The sequence below is a fragment of the Gobius niger genome (genome assembly GCF_951799975.1).
Source record: "Gobius niger genome assembly, chromosome: 14".
NCBI lineage: Eukaryota > Metazoa > Chordata > Actinopteri > Gobiiformes > Gobiidae > Gobius > Gobius niger.
The window spans coordinates 19930189-19958144 of record NC_136865.1 but is presented as its reverse complement, the minus strand read 5'-3'; the positions used below and the strand labels follow the sequence as shown (position 1 = coordinate 19958144).

The window sequence follows — 27956 nt, the reverse complement described above, 5'->3', positions numbered from 1 at the left end:
TTTTTCATCCCACCGAGAGCGCGCGGAGGGGCTTTCCTTAGCGGTCAGACCTGTATATTCGGCAGGAGAAAAGGCTTTTTCAAGCTGGAAATTTCTGCTGTCTTCACAGATGCGCTGAAGCAAGTGAGTAAGGTATATTTATACAGCCGTACGCAAAGTGGCTCCCAATGGGATTTCAAGTGCACTCAGGGAAAGAAAGTGTTGGTGTAAACCGTGTTGAGCAGTTATTAGATTAGACATCGCTGGTCTAGATGGACACCTGCGGTTTAGTGATGGGATTTAAGATTACACTGTTACGTCAAAAACACTCGTTGTAGTTCGCTTTTTGTCGCGCTTATTTCATGGGTTTGGAGACTGCCATCCGTCCGCTTCCTATAATTGGATGTGACGGCGGTGCGTAAAGAGGATATGAGGGGTTATTCTCGCAGGTAAACACTTCAAATAGGATGCGACGGCGTCTCGTTGTGCGGCACAGGGGTTATTTTAGACCCGTGGCTGGACTTGTTGCTGTGTGGACTGGACTGGACAGGGGCTCAGGGCTCGAGTAAACAAACCCGGTGGTTTCGACGCGCGTGCACCGATACTGGCTCACCGGATAGGTGGGTGTGACGCAACGGATCCATGGAGCGGGCAGGTGCACCGGGATACTCCGCTCTCATGGCAGCCTGCTTTAAACTAACCGAAAATGACTCTTATTTACTTATGTGCGTTTGCGTTTGCAATTAAGCTGCGAGAAAACAAAGCAAGTCAAGGCTATTAAGATGAAAGCTTACATTTAAATTAAATTGCTCCAGAAATAGTCCTAACATGTGTCCTTGGGGCTGTACACTTCAAGGTATTTATGTAAACAAATGCTTTGTTTACATGAACACCTTGAACAACAGTGGTTTGTATTCCCTTTAAGTTTGATGAGAACGATAAACCACTGTTGTTTTCACTGTTACTGCTTTACACATCAGATCCTCACAATAGTTAAGTTATTTTCTGCTCTGAGAATTTTGTTTTGGCGTAAATAAAGACACATGAGTCTATCATTTAGGACAAAGACACATTTGGTAAAGGCTTTGTGGATTAGTTTGTCTAAATGGTCAGCACAGTAATGGCATTTAGCAATATAGCCTAGTGCAAAAATGGCCATATTCAAACTGACTAGTGCACTGGTTGTAGATACTGTAGGCCTGCAGCATTTATTGTGTATTCAATCATAGTTGTTTTTTTGTTTTTATTAGAGTGACATGATTCCCTGACCAATGATGCCATTTATAACCTAGTGAAAGTTTGCACAGCTTATAGCACCAGCTTTCATTATGTGATATCCTGTCAATAAATGTCAATGAACATCACTAGCCATGTCATGTCCAAAAGCAATGGAAAATTTGAGAAAGCCCCAGATGTCATGTGTCGGATGTGTAAATGTGTGTCAAAGGCTTGTACTCAAGGGGTGATGTATTATGGAGTTTATGAGAAAGCGAAGAGTGTGGCAGCAGATCGTCCCGTTTGGCGACATTCCTGTCTCTGTCTCTGTTGACATAGACATTTCTCATGATAGAGAGGAGAGAGTACGAGGTGAAGCTGCAAAAAAACATGAAGGGAATGAGATTGTAGCTTGTGTCCAAAGATGTGCGCACCATGGACTCTCCAGATGTTCAGACCACAGTATTTTTAGCCTGTAGCATGTTTACTGTTGATGTAAGGACTAAACCTGGATTAAACCAGAGTTAACCCAGACTTACCATGATTAAAGAATGACTGAAATAACATGCACTGTCTTCGCAAGAAATAAGCCTGGGGGGAACAGATTAAACTCGATCTCAACCTTTAAAGTTGGACTGAACAGGACTAAGCCAGGACTTGGTATGACTTGTGTTGTTGAGATAGGGGTGTACAACTGAGCCATTGTTGGCCTGTATTTACCCAAGGAGCATGTTTACACCTGGGATCTTTGAGGGAGCAGTCGCTGAGGGGCCAGCTTCCTTGACAACAGATTTCATAAAAGGTCAGAAATGTATTTTTACCACATCAGAAAAGTCACATATAGTTAATGGCTGTTTTAATTAGCGGGATCATTTAATTGCTCTTTCAATATTTTAATGATTGCTTCAGTTCAGTAACTTTTAAACACATATGCTGAAAATCAAAATGATACGACTCAAATCATTGGTTTAAAAAGACAATAGTTGACATTATATACCGAGTTATATCAAAATATGTAGGCTATTTGTAGGGGACAGCCGAAAGAGAGAAGGGGAGAGTTCAGCTGGTGGCTGCTGTCTTTCAGTTTTAATTTGTCATTACCTAGAACCATAAAACAGAACAATAATGTTTACTTTAGTCATTCCATAAAAGACTCAAAATTAAATTTGTGTCATTCATTTGAGCTGAAACAACCAAGTAACTTTCTTTAGTGCTGTCCCTGGGCCCAACAGGAATTTAAACTTTTCAATACCTTCTTTCCCGATACCAGTACCTAAACTTTTTTTTAACAATGCCATAAAAGAACCCAGTCATATCCTTGAGCAAGACACTAAACGCACTTTGCCTATGTATTTATGGTTTGGATTCGTTCTGGTCAGAGGTTAGAGGCTATACGTGTAAAACCCAAGCCAGTATTATAATTGTCTAGTAATATCAGAGTCAAGAAATACTCTGAATTTGTATCAAATAATTGTGTCGCTTTGAAAGCACCAGGTAACTTATTTGTTTGTGAAATGAACATGGCACACTATATTTAGCCTTCATAATTCTCCATCCTGTGTATTAATCTCCTCTATTCTTCTCTACAATGTGGCTCAACTGACAGCTATGTGTAGGCTTTACGTTTACCGCCCCACTTCTTCCTCTGCTTTAATCTGCTCTTATTTTACAAATGCAAACCACGCGCGATGCAGCGTTTACGGCAAACGCCTGGAATCCAAGGAATGTTTTTGACAGAGACAAAGACTGACTTTGATTCACTAATCTTACCTCATTACTAGTCAAACGGCCGTGCTTGTTACACTATAACCACTGGGCACATACAGTCGGTTACAGTTTAATTCAATAGTCTGGGAAAGTCAGGGGAGTTGTAAACATACATGTGGAACTGCAAAATTCAACATACTGGTTTTGCCTACTGTATCCAGAGATTTGTGTGTTTGTTTTTGTTTTGGTGCTGAACACAATCATCCAATCAGAAAGCCGATGAACCTCACTCTTTCAGATAAACATTAAAGGGCTTTCTGCTATGTCTACAATTAATACAAATTGCTAACCAGGTAAACCAATTCCCCAGCACATTGGCCAAGTTTATAGAGGTCTGCTGCAGTGGTCAGAGTTTAGTGCACGGCGCCACATCTCAAAGTAAACAGTGCACGCCTGAGTGGCTCCTCTCTGAAGTCCGGTGACTGGAGACAGCCAGAGGAGAGGCCTGCTCCTGACATGGGCTCTACTGTTTTAATGCACCACAGACTCCGGACAAAAGGACAAGTATACACCGTCCCAAAGTGCCCATCACAGCTCCCCCTCTCATCAGCGGGACATATTAAACTTAATACACTTCTTGAGCTGAGTGAAGTCCAATAATGGGAAGCAAAATTGGTATAAGGTCAGAGAAAATGCTATTTGTGTATTTGAAGCCATGAGGAAAATCAATCCATCATCATCCTCTATGCTTATTGTGGGTTCTGAACATATTACCAATGGGTTTTAAGTATCTTTGATCAGAAGCACCAGCATTATTCACTATCATCATCTATTTTGAGATGGATGCTGAATTTGAAGTATGAGTTATGCTTTCTCGCTTCTTGAGTTCTAAAAGGTAATGGCCTAAAGCTGTACAAAGGGCTCCTCAGTGGCATATTTGGCCTGGCATGAAAACAATGCATTCTGGTTCATGGAAGATGACGGCTTTATCAAGATATACCAGAGCGCTGACATTTTAGCCCAGTCACCGTGACTCCACCTTGGGAACAAGCGGGCGGTTCTCACAGAAACAGACTTCAGGGGTGAGATATGATTGTGGTGAGGCAGGTAAGTTACCCCCCAAAAGCAACAGAAACTGACACAGATGAAATGGAGACGATCAAATACTGACACAAATTCATCACAATAGATTTAGTGCAGGGGTTATTCTCGTGTAAATGGATGCTGCTTTTCCCACATTTATTCATTCCACTGTTTTATTCCTTACAGGCCATATACCTATTTTTAGAGGATCTTTTTGTGTGTCTTAAATGAAGTAAAATCAATCATCATGAACCAGTAGGTAAAGTTGAAGTTGAAACTTACTTAAACACATCTCCCAACACTGAAGGGGAAGCCTCAAAGTTGAAGGAGATGGAAAAAAAACTTGAAAGAAAACTGGGGAAAAAAGCGTCTAGCCTACAGGATTACCATTGTTTATACACAGCAAGACAGCATTGAAACCGGATAATATTTAGTTGTAAGCAAAGAATTTTATGTTGCCTGCCCTACATAATTTTAATCCTTGTAATTTTGTTGCACTAATGTTATGATTCATATGTTGTTTCATAATATTATTACATAGTACTGTACATATTTTTTCATTGGTTAGATGCTTGTAATTCTTCAGATGCTTGATTGTTGGCCAGACGGTTTACTTTCATAGCTACGTGACACAGATCTATGATAAGGTCTGAAACTGTTGTGATGCCTTAGTGGTTTGTAATTGAGTGCCTGCACTGCAAAAACAAAATATGCATACTTGATTTGAGTACGTGAAATACCGTTTTGTTATTTTAAAGACGCATTATGCAACCTTGTTTTTGACCTTGTAATGCCCCGGCAGCTGTATGAGTGGTCAACATGGCGCCTTTACTTTCCATCACAGTGGTCTCTGCAACGCTCCAAGATCAATTGTTTTGTAGGTTTTCTAGTGACAGGGTCCGTCAGCAGTGGAAAAACTTCCAAACAATTGGTCCTAGAGACCACTGTGATGGAAAGTAAAGACGCCACAATGACCACTCATACAGCCGTTTGGTCAACAAGGTCAAATACAAAAATACACTTTATTTGCATAATGCACATTTTAAAGGGACTTGATGTAAGTTGGTCATTTTATGCTCACTACTGCCACTTCAGGTCTTGCACGTAACTGCAGTCTCTATATTAAGCTTGTGCATTACGGCACTTTGGACCGAGGTAACAACTTTTTGAGTGACAGTGCAGGATTTTAGAGGCAGTCGTGAACAGGTCTGGGCTCATTCTACACATTAGGACGAGGCTGGAACATGTAGGGGGAGGAAATACTTAGTTTTAACATTTTTAAACTCTGTATAGTCTGTGTAAGTGCAAAAATGTAAGATTCAAGATTTTCAAGATTCTTGAAACCATGTGAATGGTTTGAAATTATATTTCTCTCATCCTTGATTGTGGAGCGGGGGGAGGGGGAAGAGGGGTGGGAGGGAGTTCAGGAAGTTCAGCTTCCCGATGACCTTGTGTATGAAACTGTTCTTCAGTCGACTTGAACTGACCCGTAAATTTCATATTTTTTTCATGTGGCAAGTTTTAGTAAAATTGAAATTTGAGTAATTTTGGTCTTTATTTGCAAAATAAAATAAATTCATGAGAGACTGATGTAATTCCTAGCCTATATACAGTATTGTTGGTCTTCCCTGGTCAGTTTTATGCACATTGCTACTTTACTCACACATCTCCATAATGAAATCTGCTCAAAACCATCTCTTTGCTTCTTGTGTTTTCATAACTTTCCATTTCTATATTAAAGTGTTCTTTTCTCTCTCTGATTTGCAGGTGGCTATTGTTGAAACGACACCATGAGCAGCGTGTCCGGCGACAAGAAGCCGCTGGTGGACTACGGCGTTCAGATCCGCTTCATCAAAGACCTCCATGACTCCGGCGGAACTCTCCCGGACAAATCCAAGACCAACCCCTCATCCGCACCACAAAACAAATATGGAGTCGCTGTTCGAGTCCAGGGCATCTCCGGTCAGCCCTACGTCGTCCTGAAAGATGGGGAGAAAGGAGATTCATATGGGGTACAACTCAACACCCCTACTCCCAGCTCCGGACCTCCTTCGCCGTACGGCACCCTCTCAGAAAGCAAGGACTCGATGGATTTCGTGAACCCGTACAGCCTGAGCACCAACACTACTCCCTCGCCCGTGTCACCCGCTGAGGAGGAGATGGGGGAGATTTTTGGGAGCCCTCTTAGGAGACCCCCGGGAGACGGTCAAGCCGGGACACAGGGAGAAGACGAGGTAGTGGCCAATAAGCCTCGAGAAAACCGCACAAAAGTGGAGATTAAGCCCAAAGAGGTGAACAAAGAGCAAACAAGTGAAGAAAAGTACAATGAAGCGGGATTAAAACCGGTCAGAATGAACGGACTTGCACCAAAGGGGGTGAAAAGCTCTAGTTACTCGCTGAATAAACGCAATTCATCTTTGGACACATTTCCAGACCCTCCAAAGCTAGTCGAGCAAGCGCCCGCCCCGGTTATTGACACAAACTCTTTAGCTCCGATAAACAAACTGATCAGCAAGTTCAATTCGACAACGGGTGAGGCACAGCCGACTCGGGGGCGCACTGGAGCGAGGCAGAGATTGAAATTTGACGAACGGCGACGGTCAAGAAGCCTCGACGCGAGGAAAGAACCCAAACTGGAGATTTTGTCACCGACTTCTCCGACTATGAATCCCTACGGTCCGCCCCTCTCCACTTCTACTAACTCTATATCAGCAAGTAATAATAGTCTTGGTAGGATATCTCCGACTGTTGCCAAGGTGAACACACTCGAGGGCCCAAACCCAAGCTATAAGCCGCAAGGGAAGTTTGTTGCCAAGGACACGCCGCCAGCGATATCAAAAAAGCCAGTATGTCGCTTTTGTAACTTAATTTGACTTTCAATATGTCACCTTTTCATTTGTATCTCTGCTCTTTCCGTAGGAGGTACTTCCAAGGAGCTACAGTAGCACAGACGGGGAGGAAGCCCAGATCAAGCAGGCAATATTCAAGATCCTTAAAGAGGGGTATGCGGAGCCGTATCATATCCACCAACAATGGTCAATTACTGTATTATTTATAAGTATTGTTATGAATTATTCTGCAGGTCCAGTGAAAGTGAAATGGTGCTACGAAGAAAGGCCAACACGCTCTATGAGACGACCAAAAGCTTAAAGGTTAGGCCATCTACTCATTACAAACACTTTAATGCTTTAACTCTTGTTTAGCAAACAGGCCAGGAGTAAATGCTGAGTCAGACATTGCACAACAAAACAAATGCATGCTTGGTATTCACGGTCTAGTTTACCTCACCGGGACTTAGGAAAGGCTGTAAATTCAAATTGAAGCCATTTATAGTCTTTGTTGTGGAGAGTAAACGGAGAACCCTGCCTCTCAATCATTAAATAACTTTACAAAGAGCTGACATAATAGGAGGCAGACCATTTGGTGTGAGGGAAAGCTAAGAAGAGGTTTTGCGTTCTGAGACTGTCCGGTAATGCGGGCATTATGCATAAATTAAACAGTACACCATGTTGCACCACTCCACCTACGACATGATAGAGGCAAAAGTGAAACTGAATTAAGGTTTATAAATAGCTAAATGCACCAGAGGTAATTAGTTTGTGCAGAGTGCGTGTTGTAATGTTGGCTATACAAAAGGGTGCAGGGTCAGCTCGTCTCTTCTCGTCCCTGTAATGAAGCTGACAGATGGTGGGCGGCCTTGTTATTGGGATATGAAGTTTCAAATTTGCTCACTTTGTCTCCCCAGTATCATGTTCCTCGTTGAAAATAATTAAGAGCCACGCTCTCCTCTTGGATGCCATACCAGCTCCTTAGACGCCTTATTAAAAACGACCATGTTAACAGGAAACTGGCTACTACTTCCTCAAAAATTTGCATAACTTTTGCATAAATCTCCATGCCAAAGATATTCCCCCTCTCTTATCGCTTCTTGACTATGCATGAACTCTTGTTATCATATCTAGTGCTTTTGTGGTTGCATGGTAGCAGCCATGCTTGCATGGTAGCGTATCTTGGCAACGTGGCACCCACAGAGGCGAGAGGGATGCAGCGGGCCGTCCCGTTACGATGAGGGCGCAGTCAGCGAGAGCCATCAATAATTGAGTCGGACTGGAAACCTGTAGCCAGCTGGGGGTGTATAGGCTTAGGCAGGGAGACGAATCTCCTTATATGGGCTGCTCATACAGTATACAACAAAGCTGCACCAGAAGCGCAGTTCAATTTGGTGTTTGAAGTGGTTGAAGTACTTTCTAAATAATATCCATTTCAAGCTCTTAGGAGGCAACAGAAAGATCAAGAGACCGAGACAAAATGCAAGTTGTTGAGTTGTCTCCCCCAGAGGCTGTTTACTCACCAGCTCCTCCTCAGGGACTTGTTCTTCTCTCTAAACACAAGATCAGCACTGTCAGACAATATGTTATTTCTGTTTCTCTTGCTTGTTTCCAAATTGTAAAGTTCAGCAATGCCGGAAAATTTAGAAACAGCTTCTATTTCACATTTGTTTGGATTGTTGGGTTAAGAATAAATCAGCTAATAAATATAACCTTTTTTTCCTTCTGTGCCAGCAGCAAGGGGTGCATCATTTTTTGGGGAAAAATATCGAATTGTTACTTTGATTGAGATTTGTTTCGTTTGTTTTTTCAAATTAAAATTCAGTTCACTTTGGACATTTTACACACTACATCATTAACATCCGACAAGACTGAAATCTAAACTCGTAAACTAATGCTAGGTTTTAGGTGTAACGAGACCCAATGGGGACAGGAAGTTTCCTCCACTCTCCATATAACTGCAGTTTCTGTCATATTTATTGCTTGTTGACCTCTAGTAGCAACAACAAATCATCCTCTTCTCAGCATTTGATGTTTTCTCGTGGCATATGCAGTGGACCATGTATATGTACCTTTTAGATCCCGACTAGTAGCTGGGAGAAGTTTTTGGCTGTATGTTTTTACCTGAGTTTAAACGTACCTGTCTGGTCTTTACGCGTGCGCTCAGCCATGCGAAAAGACCAAAGATGTTGTCAGCATTTAGCCTCTCCTCCTATGAGGCCAAACGGGGTGAAGTTAGAAGCGACCAAGCTCTTCCACGTTTTCCCTGTTTTCATACAGTTATGTGAGTAGTTACATGATGCAAGTATAGATTATCTAAGCGGATAAAAAGACATACTATATTGTAAGGCGTAATAACACCTGAGGAGCACTTCGACGTCCGCGCAGTAATATCTTCACTTCACTGTTCCTTTAAGTTTATTTAAATTTACAGCATCTACCATTGCACACATTGCATATTTTAAGTGCACTCTCTTATAACCAAAGCCATGGGGGAGGGGTCAATAGAGTTCAGGAAAATCCATAGTTACCATGGAGATCTGCCATGTTTGCAGCTGTTGCATACATTTTCTATAGAATTTAGCTTAAAACAATATAAAAAGAGGAGAAAAAGCCGTGAGACGACTCCTTTAGCTGCTGAATTACTGCTTGTACATCTCACTGTGGTGTCCAAGTGTTTTAATGTGAACAATAACTCCAGTATTTGAACTTTTAAAATCTCCACTAGTTTATAATTGCTGTTAATCCCATTGTGCTTAGCGATATGACATCACATTCGCAGTTTTTAGCGGTCAGATGTATTTCAGGTGCTTTTATAACATATGAAACTACTCCTTGATTAAATGCACCCAATTCAATTTACCATACCTGTAAACTGCTAGCGTGAGTGTCTGGGTGGTTTCCATGTTTGCTGCAGTGTTGATGCTAATGTGTGTTCGTGGGAGGATAATGAAGTTAATGCGCCGACACTGTTTGTTCCCGTTGGTTAATTGAGGAGACCTGAGACATGACTCTCTGCACGTTACTGAAGTGGAGACCCACCCCTCGGTCGGTCGAGTGGGAGGTTATCAGATATAGAGCAACACAGTTTGTAGAATTTGGCAAGTCTTTGAACATGGATAGTGAAAAAGTATGTTGATTATTCATGTATCTATCAATTTATAGAAACAGAAATTTACCACTTGTTTTGAATCCAGCTTTACCCATTAGACCAGCGCAATTAGAGCTGAGTACCAATACATTTTTTTGATCTGTCGTCCCCCATGCGCACTCTCAAACACACTCTCATTCATCCTGACCTATTGTACATGTTTTTAGTGGTAGGGGAAACCGGAGTACCCGGAGGAAACCTACGCAGACACGGGGAGAACATGCAAACTCCACACAGAAAGACCCCGTTCCTGGTGGGAATCGACCCGGACCTTCTAGCTGTGAAGCACGAGCGCTAACCACTGTACTACCAAGTCATGTTTGTTTTCCCTAAACTTTAACATCTTTTTCATATGTTTTCCCCCAAATTTCCCCCAATTTTTAAAGTGTTTTTACCCATTTTTCTATTTTTTCCTTTTTTTTTTCTCAAGTTTCCCCCCCCCCAAAATTTAACCCAATTTTTCCACTTGTTTTTCCTAATTTTATTTCAACTTGTGTTTCACTTATTGTGCCTCTTTATTATTTTTATTTTACATTTTAAAGAACAACAGTGTCAAAACTTTGCAGTACCTGTTTTCGATATTTATATTTTTTCTATACCAGTAGTACCTAAACCTCTTTTTTTCGATACCAGACTGGTTTTGTTGAAACGGTACCCAGCCCTAAGCACAATTATTCGCAAATTAATCAAAAGATTTCAATTTGAATGGCTGAAACCGATACACTGTAATGATATAGAACAAAAACATCCCCACACCTCATCATCTGCCTCCTACCATGAAGCAACATCACATTAACCAATCACCGTGGCACAATCCAACCCATATTCCAACTACACAGGCTAGGTGCAAAAAGACACTGACTTATCATCTTTAAAGGCCTAAAGAGCAGCAAAAGATGAATCACCCATGATTTGCCCCTCATTGGCCGACTGTTATCTAGCACAGTCGGGCACAAGCGGAGTAACAGTCTTCATCTTCTGAGCCTAAGCGTTCCCAATCACCGCTTTGTCTTCTGCTCTCAGGCTCTGCGTCGCCGTAATGATCACGTAGGAGGAAGCGAGCGCGGTGCTTCTGTACGTGTCTGTTCTGTGCAAAACTTAAAGCCGCTGGTGAAGTGGGCGACAGGAGAGGCGGCTCCCCTGCAGCCTGCCACAATGTGTTGTTTATGGAGATTTTCGAGTTTTCCTCTGATGCTTGGCTGGTGGTATAAAGCCTGTTCTCCCCAATATTTCCAACTGAACAAAAAACTAGGCCAAAGAAACCCAGGGCACGTCTTCCCGGATGATACGGACTCCGTAATGCGCTCTGGAGGTTGACTCTGACACTGTGTAGCGAAGTTTCAAATCTCAAGTCTCTTTCTGTGGCTCATAGTTTGTTTGTGTTTGTGAACAGAGGGACTTGAATGAGAGGAGTCTGAAAAGAGACCCTAACGGAGAAGTCCAAGAGCAGCTCAACCGATGTAAGAGGGATTTGCAGCAAGCGCACAATGAGTAAGTATTTTGTGGAGCAGAAAATATTTGTAAAGCTTTTTCCTGAATTAATAGGACTAAGATCAACAGACAAACATTAGCACATTACCACATCCACTTTACAAATATCGCTTGTATTGTTTAACTTGTCATATGGTTGAATAAGTCCCTTTATTTTATCTTCTTCTCTTGAAAAGTGACATTAAAGCACTTCACCTAAGACAAATTTCCCCTTTTCTCTTCACCGAATACTGACTAATCTGTGGACTAACCAGGTCTCAATCAGGACTCTTTACAAATTCACCACACTTGTCTGTATCCTCCTAATGATAGTTCTAATGTATTGCAAAAGTCTGCCCTTGGTTTTCTAATGGACCGAGAAATGCATTGACAGCTGGCATCACCGACCACACAAAATGCACTGACCGTAGACATGCTATTAGTGCCGTGTAGCTTTTGCAAAAGTCAAAAAAGTTTACACCCATTTTTACCCTTTATATATTACAATACAATACTGTTCCTTTTGCAGTCCAGGACTCCCTTCATCCTTTATTTCTGGACTTACTTTGCTTGTCAGATTGTGGTGAGTAGCAAGACAAGACAGTCTCCCTTCACGCCGCCAAACAAAGGTTTTCTCACTGACCATTTTCCTTGCCACACAGCGTGATGTCAAACTGGTTGTCAAACAGGATGAGCTTGATGCAATTATTTATTTATTTGAATTGCCGTGTGTTTCTCCAACTGGTTTATTTTGTGGTGTGTCTGGATTTCTCCACTGTGAGATCAATGAATATACAAGAATATGTAAAAGGTATGGCATATAATGTTGATTGAGCTGGCTATATCTTTTTCACCATTTCAGGCATTTTTCAATATCAGTTTGTACATATTTTGCAAGTACAACAACATATAATTCTGTGTACATGTGCATCTGTATAACAACTACTAACATAGGCAGTACCTTTTCTAAACCACAAAAAACATTAACTCTTAAGTATTATGATATTTTCTGTGAAAGTTATAAAGAGTCATAATTAATAGGTGCACATGGGTTTGCTCCCTCCTCCCTCAGGGTGACAGAGGAGCGGATGTCCCGTGAAGCCGCAGAGTCCCGGCTGCGTCTTCAGGAGGACCAGCTGGCCGGACTTCAGGAGGAGCTACGGAGGGTCGCTGAACTCGTCCCCACATCGGACTCCACACAGACGGTACTTATCTGAGATATCTCAAACAAATATATGGTATAAATATATATGGTATATATATATTTATACCATGGTCTGGGTGAATACTCGATTCTGATTGGATTCTGATTGGTCCATTAAAAAGTGATAATGTACACCAGTTAACAAACAGTTAAATCACGTTCTATTCACCTTATTCCGGAGGCTCACGTGGGCGCCACCATGAATTGTGCCCGCCCCTTTTCTCCTATGTGTTAACATGGGACTGGAGAAGTCCACATAAAATCAGTCACTACACGAAAACAAAGCCGTTTTCAGGCCGCACAGAGAAACGCTGCAGTGTTGACATGTTGGTGCAAATGAACATTGGCCATTTCACACAAATCAATCGACTAAACATCAGATTTGAGCGGAGAATATTTCCCCTCGTTCTCCGTTTAAATGAACGGGCTTCGCACTCGACCGGAAGTGTCAGGACAACGAGGTGCCGAGACAACGCAAAAAGTGGCAAAAGTGGGCGGGGCGGAATAAGGTGAATATCACTCCACTTGCAGCTGTTTCCATAGTAACAGAAAACAACTGAGCTGGAACTACTTTCAGGTAAAACTGATTAAAAAGTGAAACAACTCCTGCCCAGGACTTAAAAAAATAAGCAAACAGGCCCCAGTGAACAGTTTCAGTTGGCGGGACCATGTTATAAGCGGGAAAATGCACGACAGGGTGTCCATCATCAGAAATAACTGGATAATGGACACCTCAGAGTGGTACATATATACCACCAAGCACCAACTCTGTTCTGTTATCTCATTTTCATCTTTTCATCTTCAACTTTTTCAATGCACTTCTACATCAACAGGACAGCTCTGCTCATTCAATGCCACTATCTACCTTTTGAAATCTGTCACAGGATGTCGTTACTCTTCAGGCAGAGCTGGCTGAATCCATGATGCTCCGTCAGCGTCAGGAGGAGACGCTCAGACAGAGGGAGCGTGAGCTGACCGCCCTGAAGGGGGCGCTGAAGGAGGAGGTGGAATGCCACGACCGTGAGATGGAGACTCTGAGAGAGCAGTACAGCATAGACATGGACAACCTGCGGAGAACCATGGAGCAAGTCACACAGGTGTGGAACTCACCATAAAGTTATGAAATAGTATTATTGCGTCATTGTTTGCTCATTTTTACATGGGAAATGCAGTGACTGTCATATAAACACCCGAATGCTTGAAAAGAAGTTCCCAGGGTGAGCTTTGTTGTCAATTTCACCACATGTTCAGCACAGTCAGAGAATTTAAATTACACTAATCTCAAACCCTAAATACAAATGCAAACAGCATATAGCGCAACATCTAAAAATATGTGCACAATCTATACAAATGGAGGAGCGGCAGAGTCCAATATCCTCGCCTGTTTATACACTTAATTAAATAGTCATTTTAGTCTAATTGAAACAATCTGTGTTTTTGGAGAAGCTAATCCGATGTAAGCTATAAGCAGCTTTTCAAACAATCTGGATTTATCAAAAGAATTAGCTTCAGTGGGTTCGGCAATGTTTAAAGTGAACTTACAAGGTTAAAAGAAAGAATTGAGTGCATACGTAAAGGGACTGATACGATGTAGTTAATATTTAACTGGTAACAAAACATTAACAAAAAATGCCTCTTTTTTTTACTTCCTTGTGTGTTACCCAATGCACAGGCTGTGGCCAATGTTTTTCTCTCATAGGGTCTTAAATAATCACAATCTTCTCAAAAAGGCAGTAACTGTTAAACAACTGAAAGTGTTCTTACTCATGCATAATTTATTGTGTAAACTGGATATTGTGTATTTTCTGATCACTGCTCCGCTAATCCTAACTCACCCGTGCCCTCCTCAGAGGATTTAGCGAAGCGTTTGGGCCTCACCTGACAGTAAATGCCTGTAGTGCGTGTGTGCAGTGAATATTTTAGCGCGATAACACATGTCCTTTGAAGTCGCATCCGCCAATTATCCGTCCTGGCTTTGTCTCGTCACTCTGGTTTCAATGTGTCAGCATATTAAGTGCCAAGTTTTGACATGAGGCTTCATGAGGTCACATAAACTCGGTGTGTAGACAGGAAAGAGACTTTTGGCAGCAGGCTATTTTTGGAGAGCGAGGATTTTCACAGTTGTGAGTGGATGTTAAGGCATTGTCTAAAGAAGGTGTAATGACTGGGCCTGTTTGCTTGACAGGACAGGGTGAAGAGAGTGAAGAACAGGGAGAGACTGATATCACGACTGATATACTTTATTCAGAAATCGAACTCATGAAGTTAAGGCCGGCATTGTGCCCAACATTGGTCATGCGACCTTATCCCCTTTGGCCAGGTGAAATATCCATTTCAACTTCCAAAATATCCATTTCAACTTCCAAAACTTTTTGGAATTTGACCCTGTTGTAGAGCATAATACTAATATGTACCATAAACAATAATATCGTGGCGCTTAGTCGATCGCCATTGCCGGTAACTTTACCGGGAGTGGGTACGTCTCCACGGAGATGTGACTAAAGTCAGCAGTATTTAAGATTTCAGTAGGTTAGTTCCTCATCCAAATCCATTCTTTGATTATCCACTGCAGAAAGAGCATTTTCTGTGTCGAGCAGTTCATCAGCTGCATGGTTTGTACAGTATAGTCCAAAATGTTACAGTGTGCCTTTAAATACTTATTTGTGTACTATGTCTCACTCAATATGACATTTACAGCAGACAATGAAGAAGAATATTTAAAAATTGCCTTATCGCCATAATTTCTGCAGTTTCAGTGATTTTTTTTAAACCATAGGCAAATATGGTGATAATATCGTTAATCGCAATTATTTTGGCCAAGATAATCGTGATCCCAAATTTCATTATCGTCCCATCCCTTGCTGAGAAGCACTGCCCTGGGCTCTGATATTCCTCCGTTTTTTTAACCCTAATTCACATGGAACTGTACCATCTAACTTTGGACAGTACAGCCAATGGTAGTGAATAACTGTCTTTAATATTACTATCCTAATGTTAACGTGTTTTACTTTAACCAGGAATAACACTCATAGAGATTAAAAATCCTTTTACAAGCTCAACGCAGGAATACACAAATGCATGCATATATTTACACACAAATGATCAGTTTCAGCTAAAACGGTGAAAACTTGACTTTTGTTTCGCAAAAGTTCTTTAACACACTTTCATCATCCTGAAGCTGGTTCCACACAGATGTTGCAGCAAAGTTAAAAGCCCTTTTTGCTGTAACTAACTAACAAAAGTGATTGATGTATCATAGCTTTTCACGATATGCATATCGCGTCAACTAATATTTCAATAATGATGATACTAATAATAATTTGGCTACATATTATGCAGCCAGCTCTAAACCAGGAATAAACAGGTATATACAAGTCCAAACTAAGTTAGAATGTGCTGTAAAAGTTTTTCCCCTCCTGGCAGGTTATTTCTGCAGAGGGATGTGTTTGGTGCGGATCTGGGGGCACGTATGTATGAGGGATCATTATGAGGATACAGGAAAAGTAACAGCGCTGTCAGGGAAAAGTGCAGTGCAGTCGGCGAGAGCAGGAAGTGATCCGACAGACTGACAGTGTCTTTGATGAGCAGATTTATCCGACTCATACTCTGTCTTCACGGATATGTTCGGGCTGCTCTTCGTTTCCAGAGGTGATTTTGAAAGTTAAAACACTGGTGCTGCTGATGCTCATATCGAGACCATCCTCCTCCTTCAACATTAGGCCTTTGATGGACTGGAATGGATAAATTGAAGGCCCTACTCTGTTTGACTAAATCAGGGCTGAATGTTTACCCTTTCCATTTGATAAGAGCAAACCAAAACCCAGCATAGCGTTACAAAAACATCAAAACATTAGCGGTGAAAAAAGGCAAAACGCGGCACGTTGTTACATCTGCAATAAACAAGCCTTTAATTGTTTGTGTATTGTCTTGGTTCAGTCCCAGGAGCAGATCGAGGAGGAGAGAGAGCGGGTGAATGCTTCAGTGCTGACGCTGGAGGAGGAGCTGGAGAGATGCAGAAACGAGGGAGACGAGTGGAAAAAACAAGTGGACTCCGCCAACCAAGAGCTCAGCAGCGCCAGAGACCAGTACGTGTCAAATACAGCCCAGTAAACAGCGCTTTGATCATTTAGGAAACTTTGAAGTGGAAATGTATCTTCAAGACTTAATAAAAGGCAGGGGATTGCAATATACGTCTCATGCATAGCTGTTCTATGCACTGCCGGATCAAAACAAAAGTCGCCAGTAGAATTTGAGTGACTGTTATGATCTGGAGTCAATGAACATCCTGAATGACCACTGGTTATTCCATCAATGGATTTTTTGCTGGTTCAAGGAGCATGAGACGTCATTTTCATGCATGGATTTGCTACTACAGAGTCCAGATCTTAAGTCCAGTGAGAATCTTTGGGATGTGCTGGAGAAGGCTTTGATTACAGCACACATTGTCAAAAGATCCAAAGACAGCCAACCAAATAGTAGTAATCTAAAAAAAAAATTGGTCAGGCAGTGTGTATATCATACCATAACCAGATTGTTGTTGATTTCTGGAGATTTTGTTTGTTTTTTTAGTTCATGCAGTCCTTATATTTGAAGAGTTTAGTGATGCTAGGCTAGTGCTAGGCTAGTGCATGTCTATGGTATCAAGTAGTCTGCTTTAAAAACAGTCTAACCCAAGCACAGTGCACCTGAGGCAAATCACGTATAACACCAGACTACCTATATAAATGTCTGTGTTGACTGAATCATTTTTAAAATATAACCATTTTGCATTTAAAAGAACTTATATTTGAGCAGCATCAGCTTCCTGGTTGTAAGCTACAAATCATATATGGCGACGTTGGGAGGACAACCCGATTTTGAAGAGATTTTTAATGCAGGCTACTAGTTACCATAGACATGCACTAACCTAGCACTAGCCTAGCACCACTAAACTCTTATAATATAAGGGCTGCATGAATTAAAAACAAAAATCTCCAGAAGTCAACAACACTCTGGATAACTAGGAAATGAAGCCTTATGTCAAAAATCCTGAAATATCCCTTTAAGCTAAGATTGAATAAAATCCAACTCATGTTTTAACAAGTCACACCATGGGACGGTAATTATTGGTGCATCTTTAAATTGAAGCAATGAAAAAAAGGCGTTTTCATCTCAAGATAATTGCAGAAAACATCTTTGATCACAGATCTTACAAAATGCCGTCATTTATTACTCCTCTTGCATCATGATTTTCTTGTCAGGAAAAGTTGAGTTATTTTAATGCATGGGTCTTTCTTTCACTTGACTTTTCACTCATCAGGACGGGGAGCCACTGCGGCAGCCAAAAGTGAGAACTGAGAATGACTTTTGCCTTGATTTGAGTAGCTTGTAGCTTACGTTCAATCACCGACTGTAGGACATTTGTGTGCCGCTGAAAGTTTTGCAAGTTCTTCCCAATCAAACAAAATTATACTAATGTTTTTTTGTGTGTTTCAATCATACAATCACTACACATACCTGTATTGATTTTACGTTGATTTACAAAATGTTGTGATGTGCTTGACAACAGTCAGGTATAACATTATGGCCACAGATGGGCGACTAAGACTTAAGTGTTTCTCTATATGGCGAATGTGGAATATTGAATTGAGGCAGTGTTCTTGCCGCTCTGTTTATTCATATTTGAATATTTATGTATTGTGTTATTATGTTGAAGTCTTATACTGAAAAACAACTACTCTCAGGCTTATATAGAGCATATACCAAGGGCAATACATTTCAATTTAAACTCTTATAAAGAGGCTGCAACTATGAACTAATAGGGTAAGTTTGTTGTATAGGGTCTGATTATTAGTGTCACAATCAAATTTTAGTTCCTCGTTTTTTTATTTTATATATTTATTTTTTCAGATTATTGAGGTTGTTGCTGTGTAGAAAACAATCTAGGTTTGGTCATGATGTTATACCTGGCGCATGAGTGTGTGAAGACAGAGCCTCCAATAGACACTGGTTTTGTGCTAAGATGCACCGCCTTCATTACCTTCTTATCTAATATTTATTATGAATCTACAGGTTGGCTAAAACGCGTTTGGAAAAGGAAGCGTTTGAAATTGAAGTCAAGAGTCTCAACGAGTCCAAAACGAAACAAACTCCTGGTTCAGATCTGAGCAGTTTGGCCCAGGTAAAACACACAGAGCCACATCACGTGTCCTAACCTGATCTTATTATTCAGTTCTTCCTTGAAATATGTTCCTTTGTGCACATTTTCTGTACACAAACCGACCTTATAACGTGATACTCCCAGTGAGCTTTCTTATCTCTTTTCAAGCCTGTCCTGCCCTCTTTATGTGCCTATTGTGCACCTTTTTTTGAGTTGTACAGGAGACAAACGCAATAAAGAAAGACTATGCAAATATAATTAAGTGACACATTCCAAACATGGGAGCTTGAGGGTTCTGCGTAGTCTTTCTGCCGTTCCTAGAACTGCACTTTTCTGGACTGAGATGTCTGATGCTTTGCCAGGGATCTGTATTAGCCACTCCTCCTGTCTGGGGGTTACTGCCCTGAGTGCTCCAATGATAACAGACAAGTTGGCTGTTGAAATGACTTGAAGCCACAGGATTAATATGACAAAGCTGTGGGCCCAAACCCATAAAAGAAATGATAAGGTTGAACATTTTTGGATTTTCTGACGGTGAATCGGCCTTAGAGTTATGACCTCCATCTTTCACGACCTGTTCCATCTCTTTCCTCCATTATAATGAATACCGTTCCGCCTCACGTCATTCATATTCCCAGGGCACGCACTGAAACATCTCTCCACTCAATAGCCCTATTACCCATAATATTAGGCACCCACGCACACGTTGTCTCCCCTCGTATTCCACTCATCATCCCCCACTCTTTCTATTTCGCTGATTGCTGATTGTGTTTTAAGGAGCTGCGCCGTTGCCATGAGGACCTGAAGAGGGCCCGGGGCGATCTGGACAAACAAAAGGGCGAAATGAGCGACAAAGCGGAGGCGCTGCAGACGCTGAGGAAAAGCAGCGCGGCGAAGGAGGCCGAGCTGCAGCAGGAGATCAAGAAGTTAAAAGAGCAGGCGCAGAAAGACGAGCTGGAGAAGGTGAAAGAGGTGACACGCCGATGTGTAGAAGGATGAGGATCAGTTCTATTCCAGTGGTGTGATATGCAGCCACAAGGGGGCTCTGTATCTTTGTGTCGGTCCCAAACGAGGATAAATTAATTGCTAGTAAGAATGTTTTGGAGAGTTTCCCAGCCAGTTTGACGGTGACCCCTAGTGGTACATGAGCACGTAGCATGGGGTTCAAACTAAACACTATTTTGATATTATTAACATAAAAAGTGTAATCAGAACTAGGGCTGGGCACCGTTTCAACGATACCAGTGTGGTATCGACAAAAGAGGTTTCGGTACTTCTGGTATAGAAAAAATAAAAGTATCAAAAGCAAAATTTTAAAAAGGGAAACACAAAAAGTGAAACACAAGTTGGGAAAAACAAGTGGAAAAATTGGGGGAAATTTGGGGGGAAAAATTTAAAATCTTGGGAAAACATGGAAAATAACTGGATTTTTTTTGGACAAAATTTGAAAAAAATATGAAAATAAAAAATCTAAATTGGGAAAAAATTTAGGGGGGAAAATTGGAAAAAAAATATGGAAATTTGGGAAAAATACATGAAACAATGGGGGGAAAATAAGACAAACTTTTTGTGTGTTTTTTCTGCCCTTTTGTAGAGAAAGTTTGTGGTTGTTTTACCTCAAACAAATGAAACAAATGCAAAAGAAATTAAATGGAAGGAAAAGGAATAAATGAACGATATTAATGTGTCTTATCTATAATTAAAAAAAAAGTTCGTTCAGGTATTGGTGCCGCAAACCAAGTATCGTTAAAGTAACGATATAGGAAAAAAATGTAATGGTACCCAGCCCTAATCATAACCAAAAATAAGTGTGTAATAGGTAAGCAAATAAATATACAAATGACTGCACACTGCACAGTAAAAAGTCATGAGAAATAAATTATAAATCCTACATAATAATGGAGATAATTTCAAGTTTGTTTGTAATATCCGGAGAAAATATTGGATAATGAAATGATAGCTAACCATTTATATTGGCTGATCAAATTACAATTCTGTTTGATCTCTTTGTAGTCATCATCTGGAAGTGGAAAAACCGTTGTGGACCACGGCTCCAACCCTGAGCTATTAGAAGCAAACACACGCCTGAGAGAGCGGCTGGCCCGAATGGTACGGCAAAACAAAACGGAGCTCCTCAAATGTACACCCACCATTTTCAAACACCCAGAGAAGCGGCATAAGGAATCATGAATGGCTTCCCACGTGCTCTCTCATTCCAACAGGGCCCATGCCAAATTAAAACCATGCAACATTCTAAAACACAGTAATCCCTGGAGTTAAATTTGCATATTTTTCTATAAGCTCTGCAGCAGATATGCACTGTACTACAGCCATTTTAATGCTTTGATCGTTTTGTTTTCACGTAAATACAATGGAAGAGGCATGACAACATTTACTTACTATATTGGCATAGGTGACATAAGGATTTTAATTATGCTTTTGTAAATATAGATCACTGCTGTTGAAATGCCGTAATGCAAATACTGAACAAATAGGAGTATTTTTATGTATTTAGTTCATGATTATCAGAATTTGAATATGAGGGGCCGATGGCACAGATTGGTACCCATACTTCTGTCAGTCTACCCCAGGGCAGCTGTGGTTTTAACGTAGCTTACCAGTACAAGTATGGAGTGGATGAATAATGCACCAAATTGCAAAGCGACTTGGAGCGTCTGGAAAAGCGCTATGTAAGACTAATCCATTATTAATATTATGTATAAATATATAATTAGTGAATGCTGATAATTAGTCATATTTTGATCAATGCAAACAGCTGTAGAGGAAGTATTGACTGTCAGCTGGTGATGTATCGAGGTCACACACCAGAGGTCTGTTTCAATCAATAATGATATTGCATGGTTTTCCATATTAAAAGTCCTATATTATCCATAATTCACACTTTTCAGTATATTTGAACATTTTAGCATTAGTAGTTCATGGTTTATAGCTTATAAGTAATGTATAGAAACCTGGAAGTGAAGTTGTTAATTCTGTCTATCATATTGTTTATTTATTTAAAGTTGTACTGAAATCCAAAGTTTGAAGGACTTTTTGAATGTACTGTGTCCGGTTCTCCAGACCAGGCTGCACTCTGTCCCCCGGAGCGCAGAGACGGAGGACGCAGTGGAGGCTTTGGAGGATGAGAACCGCACCCTGAAGTCTCAGTTGGAGGAGGCCAAGAGGGCCACGACGCGCCTCACCAAAGAGCGGGAAGAGCTCAACAGGCGACTGGAGGAGAGGGATCTGGAGCGGGACTCCCTGAGGAGAGGCAAGAGCGACTTAGAGGAACAGAAGAGGCTCCTGGATCGAGCGCTGGAGAAGATCAACAAAGAGGTGAGAGACGATGAAGCAATATAAAATGCACGGACGAGAGTGGTGTTGTAGCTCGTCTTTTACAAATAGATAGTAAATATGTGTCTGTTCAGACTTCGGACTAACAGACCGTTGTTCTGTGTCAGATGGAGTTGATGATGGGCGACTCGCGTCAGTCAGTGGCGACTCTGCAGTCCCAGTTGGAGGAGTACAGGGAGCGTTCCCGAAAAGACCTGCAGGAGGCCCAGAGGAACAGCAAGGACCGACTTTCTGACCTGCAGCGAGTTCAGGGCAGCCTCAAGGCCCAGCAAGAGGAAGTGAGTGACAAAACATGTTATAAAATACATGACCAGTGTGTTTGAAATGGAAATGGAAATGACAAAAATGTATCACTAAGTTTTGAATTGGTTAATCTGACATCCCCTTCTACAGTAAGCAGCTCTCAGACGAACATTATGGTGGCAACAAAAACTGGGTCAGGTTTGGTCCGTTATGACAGAACTGTGTGCTTTTCCAGGTTTCTCGCTTGAAGAAGGACTTGTTGACGTGCAGCGAGGAGAGGGACAGCGCTCAGCTCGAGAGAGACCTCCTCAGCAACCGCCTCAAACATTTAGAGGGTGAACTGGACGCAGAGAAGAGCAGCCAAACCGACCGCTCCAGGGAGATCCGTGGGCTGGAGGTGAGGAGCAAAGAGCAGAAGTATTTCAGAAGTTGGTGAAATGGTAGTCTGATAGTATAGTATTGTTTTAAGAGTTTGTACTTTGTATACGGACTATTCACCCATCTCCCCTCAGGCAGGAGTCTACGGTCTATCAAGACCCATAGATTCCGCCACTTGAACATTTTTTTTCCCCACCGCTGTCAGACTCATGAACGATTAAGAGACATAATAACTCAGTACAGACAGTAATCTATGTAATTGCACTGTGTGGTATGTCCACACTTAGATCCATTGCTATCACTTTATATCACTTTTTTATGTTTAATGTTGCACGTCTCACCAAGAAAAAAATCGTAGTTTGTGAACCTGTTTACAAACAATGGCAATAAAAACTATTCTGATTCTGATTCTGTACATAAACAAAAAAAACATTCACTCACTGTTACAGAAATTTTCTGGAAAATATCATGATGGAAACTTTGACATGCTTTTACACATTTGAGTAATTATTTGTTGATTATGGTTTAGGATAAAATCAAAACATTAGAAATTGAGCTGGACGAGGAGAAGAGCAGCGTGGAGCTCCTGAACGACCGCGTCACACGCAGCAGGGATCAGGTGAGGACCAGGCACACAAACATTTGAATAAGATGTAAAACCATGGTTTCATCAGTCACATGATGTTATTGCCTTTGTCCTTTTTTGAAGGTGGACCAGCTGCGCTCAGAGCTGATGCAGGAGCGCTCAGCGAGGCATGATCTTGAGATGGACAAGAGTGCACTTGAGAGACAGGTAGAATGACTCATATAAGGGCCTAATGCATAACGTTGAAAAGATGCTTGTCCAGACCAGAGAGATTGTGATGACATAAACATTTTCATCACTTTCATTCTACATTAACATCCGGTTTATACATTAACTTAGTGTGAAATTGGTTTCGCCTCGCTGTTTACTCCAACAGGCATTGCTTAATTTGATCCCCCACCTTTCAGTTTTTCAGGGTAAAGGTTCCGGTAACTATTTAGGAGGATCCGACAAAGATTTGATCTGATATAATGGTGTTTAATGAGAGTGTCCCGGCAATTGTTTTGGCCTTTTCCCCGAATCCATCACATCAGACCAAAAGTGAAAAACAAATTAAGCACTGCCAACAAGCTATCATTTGCCAGAGAATCCCCCCTCCCTACTTGTTAGATGGTGAAGAGACAAGTGCAAGCTTCTTGGCAGGAAGCACTGGAGCAATGGCTGATGTATGTGCAGGATCCAATAATCTTAAAGGTTGCAACAACAACAAAATTGCTGGGTCCCTATGGAAAGGACATAGGAATGTGACTCCAGGGCATAAACCAATAGTCATTAACCCCAGGGCAGGTTACAATGTAAGTATTTTTTCTGGCTGTTGTACGGCTCTCTTTATCTCTGTTTTTAGAGAAATTGTGACTAAAACTGAGCTTTTGTACATTACAGTTATCATGCATTTTTGTTTTATGCATCTCAGTCAGATGGAAGAACTCTTTTGCGATATATGTTGTGACTTCTTGTGCATCACCTAATATTGCGATAACAATGTTTTGACTATATTGTACAGCCCTATATAGCGCATTGACTGCATTGCACCACTGATGTTACAGATAAAGGAGCTGAGGACTCGGGTGGCCGACATAGAGGGGCAGAGCCGACCCTCCCCTGGTCTGGCTTTGATGGAGAGCAAGATCCAAGAATTGGAAGAGAGACTCCGCAGTGAAGAGAGGTATGTAACCAAACAGGCAAAACTGTTTTTTATCTTCATTTGAAAGAACAGGGTTTAAAAGAGAAACAACTGAATTGGAAAGAAAAGAAAAGAAGTGCAAATTGTAGTTTGTCCTTGGGCAAGACACTTAACCTGCCTTACCACTGTGTACACTGATGTATGAAGGTGTGTCAGTGGGTGAATGACTCCTTAATGTGAGGTGAAAGTGCTTTAAGTGCCCAAAGGCAGATGCTTAACCAGCCAAACAACACGCTTTTCCTGTTCTATACACAGACCTGGCTTCTAATGGGGATGATTGACAGGAGGATTAACTAATCAGAGAAATGCGCGGTCTGTCTGTACTAAAACAAACATGGCTGCTTACCCGTGCATCAAGACGTGGAAAAGAACTTTTAAATGACACAGAAAACTGAAACACATCTTGTGCCAAAGAACAGACAAACCACTCAACTCGTCAGTCACAGATGCAAGAATGACAGAAAGGGGTTTGAAAAAGTCTTCGACGTTTAAGAGACACGTTGCAAAGTTGCTTCTGTGATTGGATTGATGAAAACGTATTGTTTCTGAGGTGCTCCTACATTTGAACACTGTCTGGTCAGGCTATAGAGGCAGTGGAAATATGACAAATTTACCTCAACTAATTTCAAACTCTACTGAATATGCCTAAAATGGGTTTGTATTGTGGTCCCTATTACCTATTTTGCAATCGATCATCTATATCATGACACACGGGACACTTACATGGGCCATTTCCCAGTGGTCTTCTGCATTTGGTTAAATTAATAAAAGAAAAGAGGTGCAACTGCAAGAGGTGAACTTTAATAACAGTTATCATAACATGTACTTCAGATTAACCTATATAGATTAAGCCTTTGAAATTGCAAAAAAAGTTTGGAAGCCGTGGGAGTACACACTTCAAAAAGCGCCGAAGTTACTGCGAAAGTGTGAAAATGCAAATATTGTTTGAATAATTAATGCGTGTTTGTTTGTTCACTGTGAACTTTTTGGCTTTGTCAGAGAAAAGACCAGTATCTTGGCCTCTCAAAGACGAACAGAGAGGAAGCTGAAGGAGCTCAATGCAACACTCGACCAGGAGAGAAGCCAACATGTGGAGCAGCGAGATCAGGTAAGACTGACACAAACCAGTGTTAATTAGTTAGGCCTGTTTAAGAAGTCAAGGAGTGGCTTCCAAACTTGTCACTACTGAAAATATTAAAGTAGCCATATTCAAGTACCACCTAAGAAGTCATGCATTTTTTATTTTATGTTCAAAAGACCTGCAAAACTAATCTAGAGGGATCTTTTTCCTCGCGTTGTTGCCTTGATGTTGTCACTTTTTTTATTTACATTTTCGGTGCGTCTTTGTCACGTTTTAGTTGTTTTCGTCACACAGACATTTTTTCATCATTTTTTTCATTTTTTTCATTTCATTTTTTTCATTTTTTTCATCATTTTTTTCATCATTTTTTCGTCACCTTTTCATCACGTTTCTTTCTCTTTTTTTCATTTTATTTTTGTCATTTTTTCATCACTTATTTGTCACTTTTTCATATTTTTTGTTGTAATTTTTTTATCTCATTTTTATCACTTTTTTGTAATTATTTCATTTTTTTTTCATTTTACATCACTTTTGTCATTTTTTCATAACTTTGTCATTTTATATAACTATATAACTCTTTTTTTCATCACTTATTCGTCACTTTTTCATATATTTGTATTATTTATATCTTATTTTTTTCACTTTTTTGTCATTTTTTTCATAATTTTTCTGCACTTTTTTGTCATTTTTTTTTCATCATAATTTTGTCTGGGTTTTTTGCCACATTTTTGTTGCTTTTATGTTGCTTTTTTGTCACTTTTTTGTTGGGTTTTTGTCACTTTTTCATCCTCGTTTTTGTCTTCTGTTTGTCGCTATTTTGACACTTTTTTCAAGAAACTTTTAGATTTGGTTAAAGTCGAACTGGAGCAGATGTGCTGCTCGGTTCAGGTGGGGGTTAATTGTACTACTAACATCTAATTCTTCTCGACACTAATCCTAGCTCTGCTCCCCACCTGCCCAGCTCACTCCCTGACCTAAACCTAGATTAGTTTTATACATTAACCTTTTACATTAGCTTCATCCCAACCCTGACCCCATTGAGACGGAGGAGGGGCACCTCCTCCGTCTCAATGGGTGCCCCTCCTCCGTCTCCGCCCCTCTAACCCCCCGTCCTGTCCCTGTCTGTCCCGCAGCTAACCCTGAGAGTGAAAGCGTTGAAGCGACAGGTGGACGAGAGCGAGCTGGAGGTGGAGCGCCTGGAGGGCGTCCGGCGAAAAGTGCTGCGGGATTTAGAGGAGCAGCAGGAACTACAGGAGGCGCTGCAGGCAAAAGTGTCCGCGCTGGAGTCTGAGCACAAGTAAGAGTCAAAATAATCACGATACGAGTTACGCCGAGGGTTTCTATGTGAGAGGAAAATGAAGATGATGATGAAGTGCATACCCTCTGCTGGTTGTGATTCTCAAAGCCCATGGGTCCGCCGTCAGCTGTGCTCTCAGAAATTTCACTGGCCCTTATTATGTGCTTTGGGTTGCCAGATCTGACGGCTAAAACTAGATTTGGGGACTCACATAAGCTGCAACAATGTGCACACTGGACACTGACCTGCAAACATGTGGGTCAATAATTCATTTTTCTTTTGTCCAATTGTCCAGGGTGTACTCCGCCAAAATCCCATAGTAAGTCAAGTAACTTCAAAGCGTGAGTAGCTCTCTGCCGTTGCTATTTTGTAGAAGTAGCGCAAAGGTGGAGGGAAAGATTGAAGACCCCTGAAAGTCGGCTTGCTTTTATTTTGGTAGTGCCTTTATAAAACATTGCGTGTGCTTGCAGGGTTACCCTTGAACTACAGTACAAAACCAGATTACAACTATTTTTACCCCCATAGCCTCTCACCAGCAGGTGGCACTCTCTTTCTTCCCTTGAGTTACCATCCCTGCCTTCAATTGTTTTAACCTTGGATTTCTCATTCTTTCAGACGCAAAGGGCTTTCCACCCATCGCTCAACTCTCAGCTCCACTTTGAGCTCAGAAGATGAAGACGGATTCTATGACACCAGCCTCACCGCCATCTTGAACGAAAGCCACCTCCAAACCTCCAACTGCTGAAGGAAAAGTCACATTTTGTAAGGATCATCCAAAAAGAAAAAAAAAGACACACAGCAGGGTTTAAACGCCCACTTGTATGAAGAATACACATACGTTACATGATATTTTATAGCTTTCATGTTTTTACAACTATCCACAAAAAAGGAAAACATAAACTTGAAGACCTTTAAGAAAAACACAGACAACTGCCAAGGCACTGGCCCTATCCTGCAATGGTAAAGACAAAGTACCATTTCAAGAAGCAACAAAACAATTGCCTTATGTGTCTTAAGTATAATTCAATCGATTCAATTTGATTACAATGTTATTATCC

General features: G+C 41.1%; 2 protein-coding genes across 3 annotated transcripts in view; both read left to right on the top strand.

Moving 5' to 3' along the window:
• The first annotated feature begins 58 nt into the window (after positions 1-58).
• On the top strand, positions 59-27935 carry cgnb (cingulin b). Of its 2 annotated transcripts, none has more exons than XM_079570874.1 (20): positions 59-123; positions 5752-6830; positions 6904-6986; positions 7067-7136; positions 11357-11454; positions 12506-12638; positions 13522-13734; positions 16574-16722; positions 18689-18797; positions 19554-19739; positions 20790-20885; positions 21858-22112; positions 22238-22408; positions 22609-22770; positions 23281-23370; positions 23461-23544; positions 24384-24502; positions 25520-25628; positions 26735-26898; positions 27514-27935. In XM_079570874.1, the coding sequence occupies exons 2-20, from the start codon at positions 5775-5777 to the stop codon at positions 27641-27643; spliced, it is 3477 nt and encodes a 1158-aa protein (XP_079427000.1). In that variant the 5' UTR covers positions 59-123; positions 5752-5774; the 3' UTR covers positions 27644-27935. The 2 variants fall into 2 exon arrangements, with proteins under 2 accessions (XP_079427000.1, XP_079427001.1); XM_079570875.1 differs by having other exon boundaries at positions 59-132.
• The window catches only part of tuft1b (tuftelin 1b), a 35153-nt gene continuing 34842 nt past the window's right edge, over positions 27646-27956 (top strand). Inside the window, exon 1 of the mRNA XM_079571008.1 lies at positions 27646-27660. The gene's annotated coding sequence lies outside the window, so the exon portion shown is untranslated. The remainder of the gene's footprint in view (positions 27661-27956) is intronic.

Coding starts and splice junctions, on each gene's coding strand:
- cgnb (XM_079570874.1), top strand. CDS start 5,775: ATGAGCAGCGTGTCCGGCGACAAGAAGCCGCTGGTGGACTACGGCGTT. Junction 22,409..22,608: donor TCAAGGCCCAGCAAGAGGAA/GTGAGTGACAAA, acceptor GTGCTTTTCCAG/GTTTCTCGCTTGAAGAAGGA. Junction 23,545..24,383: donor AGAGTGCACTTGAGAGACAG/GTAGAATGACTC, acceptor CTGATGTTACAG/ATAAAGGAGCTGAGGACTCG.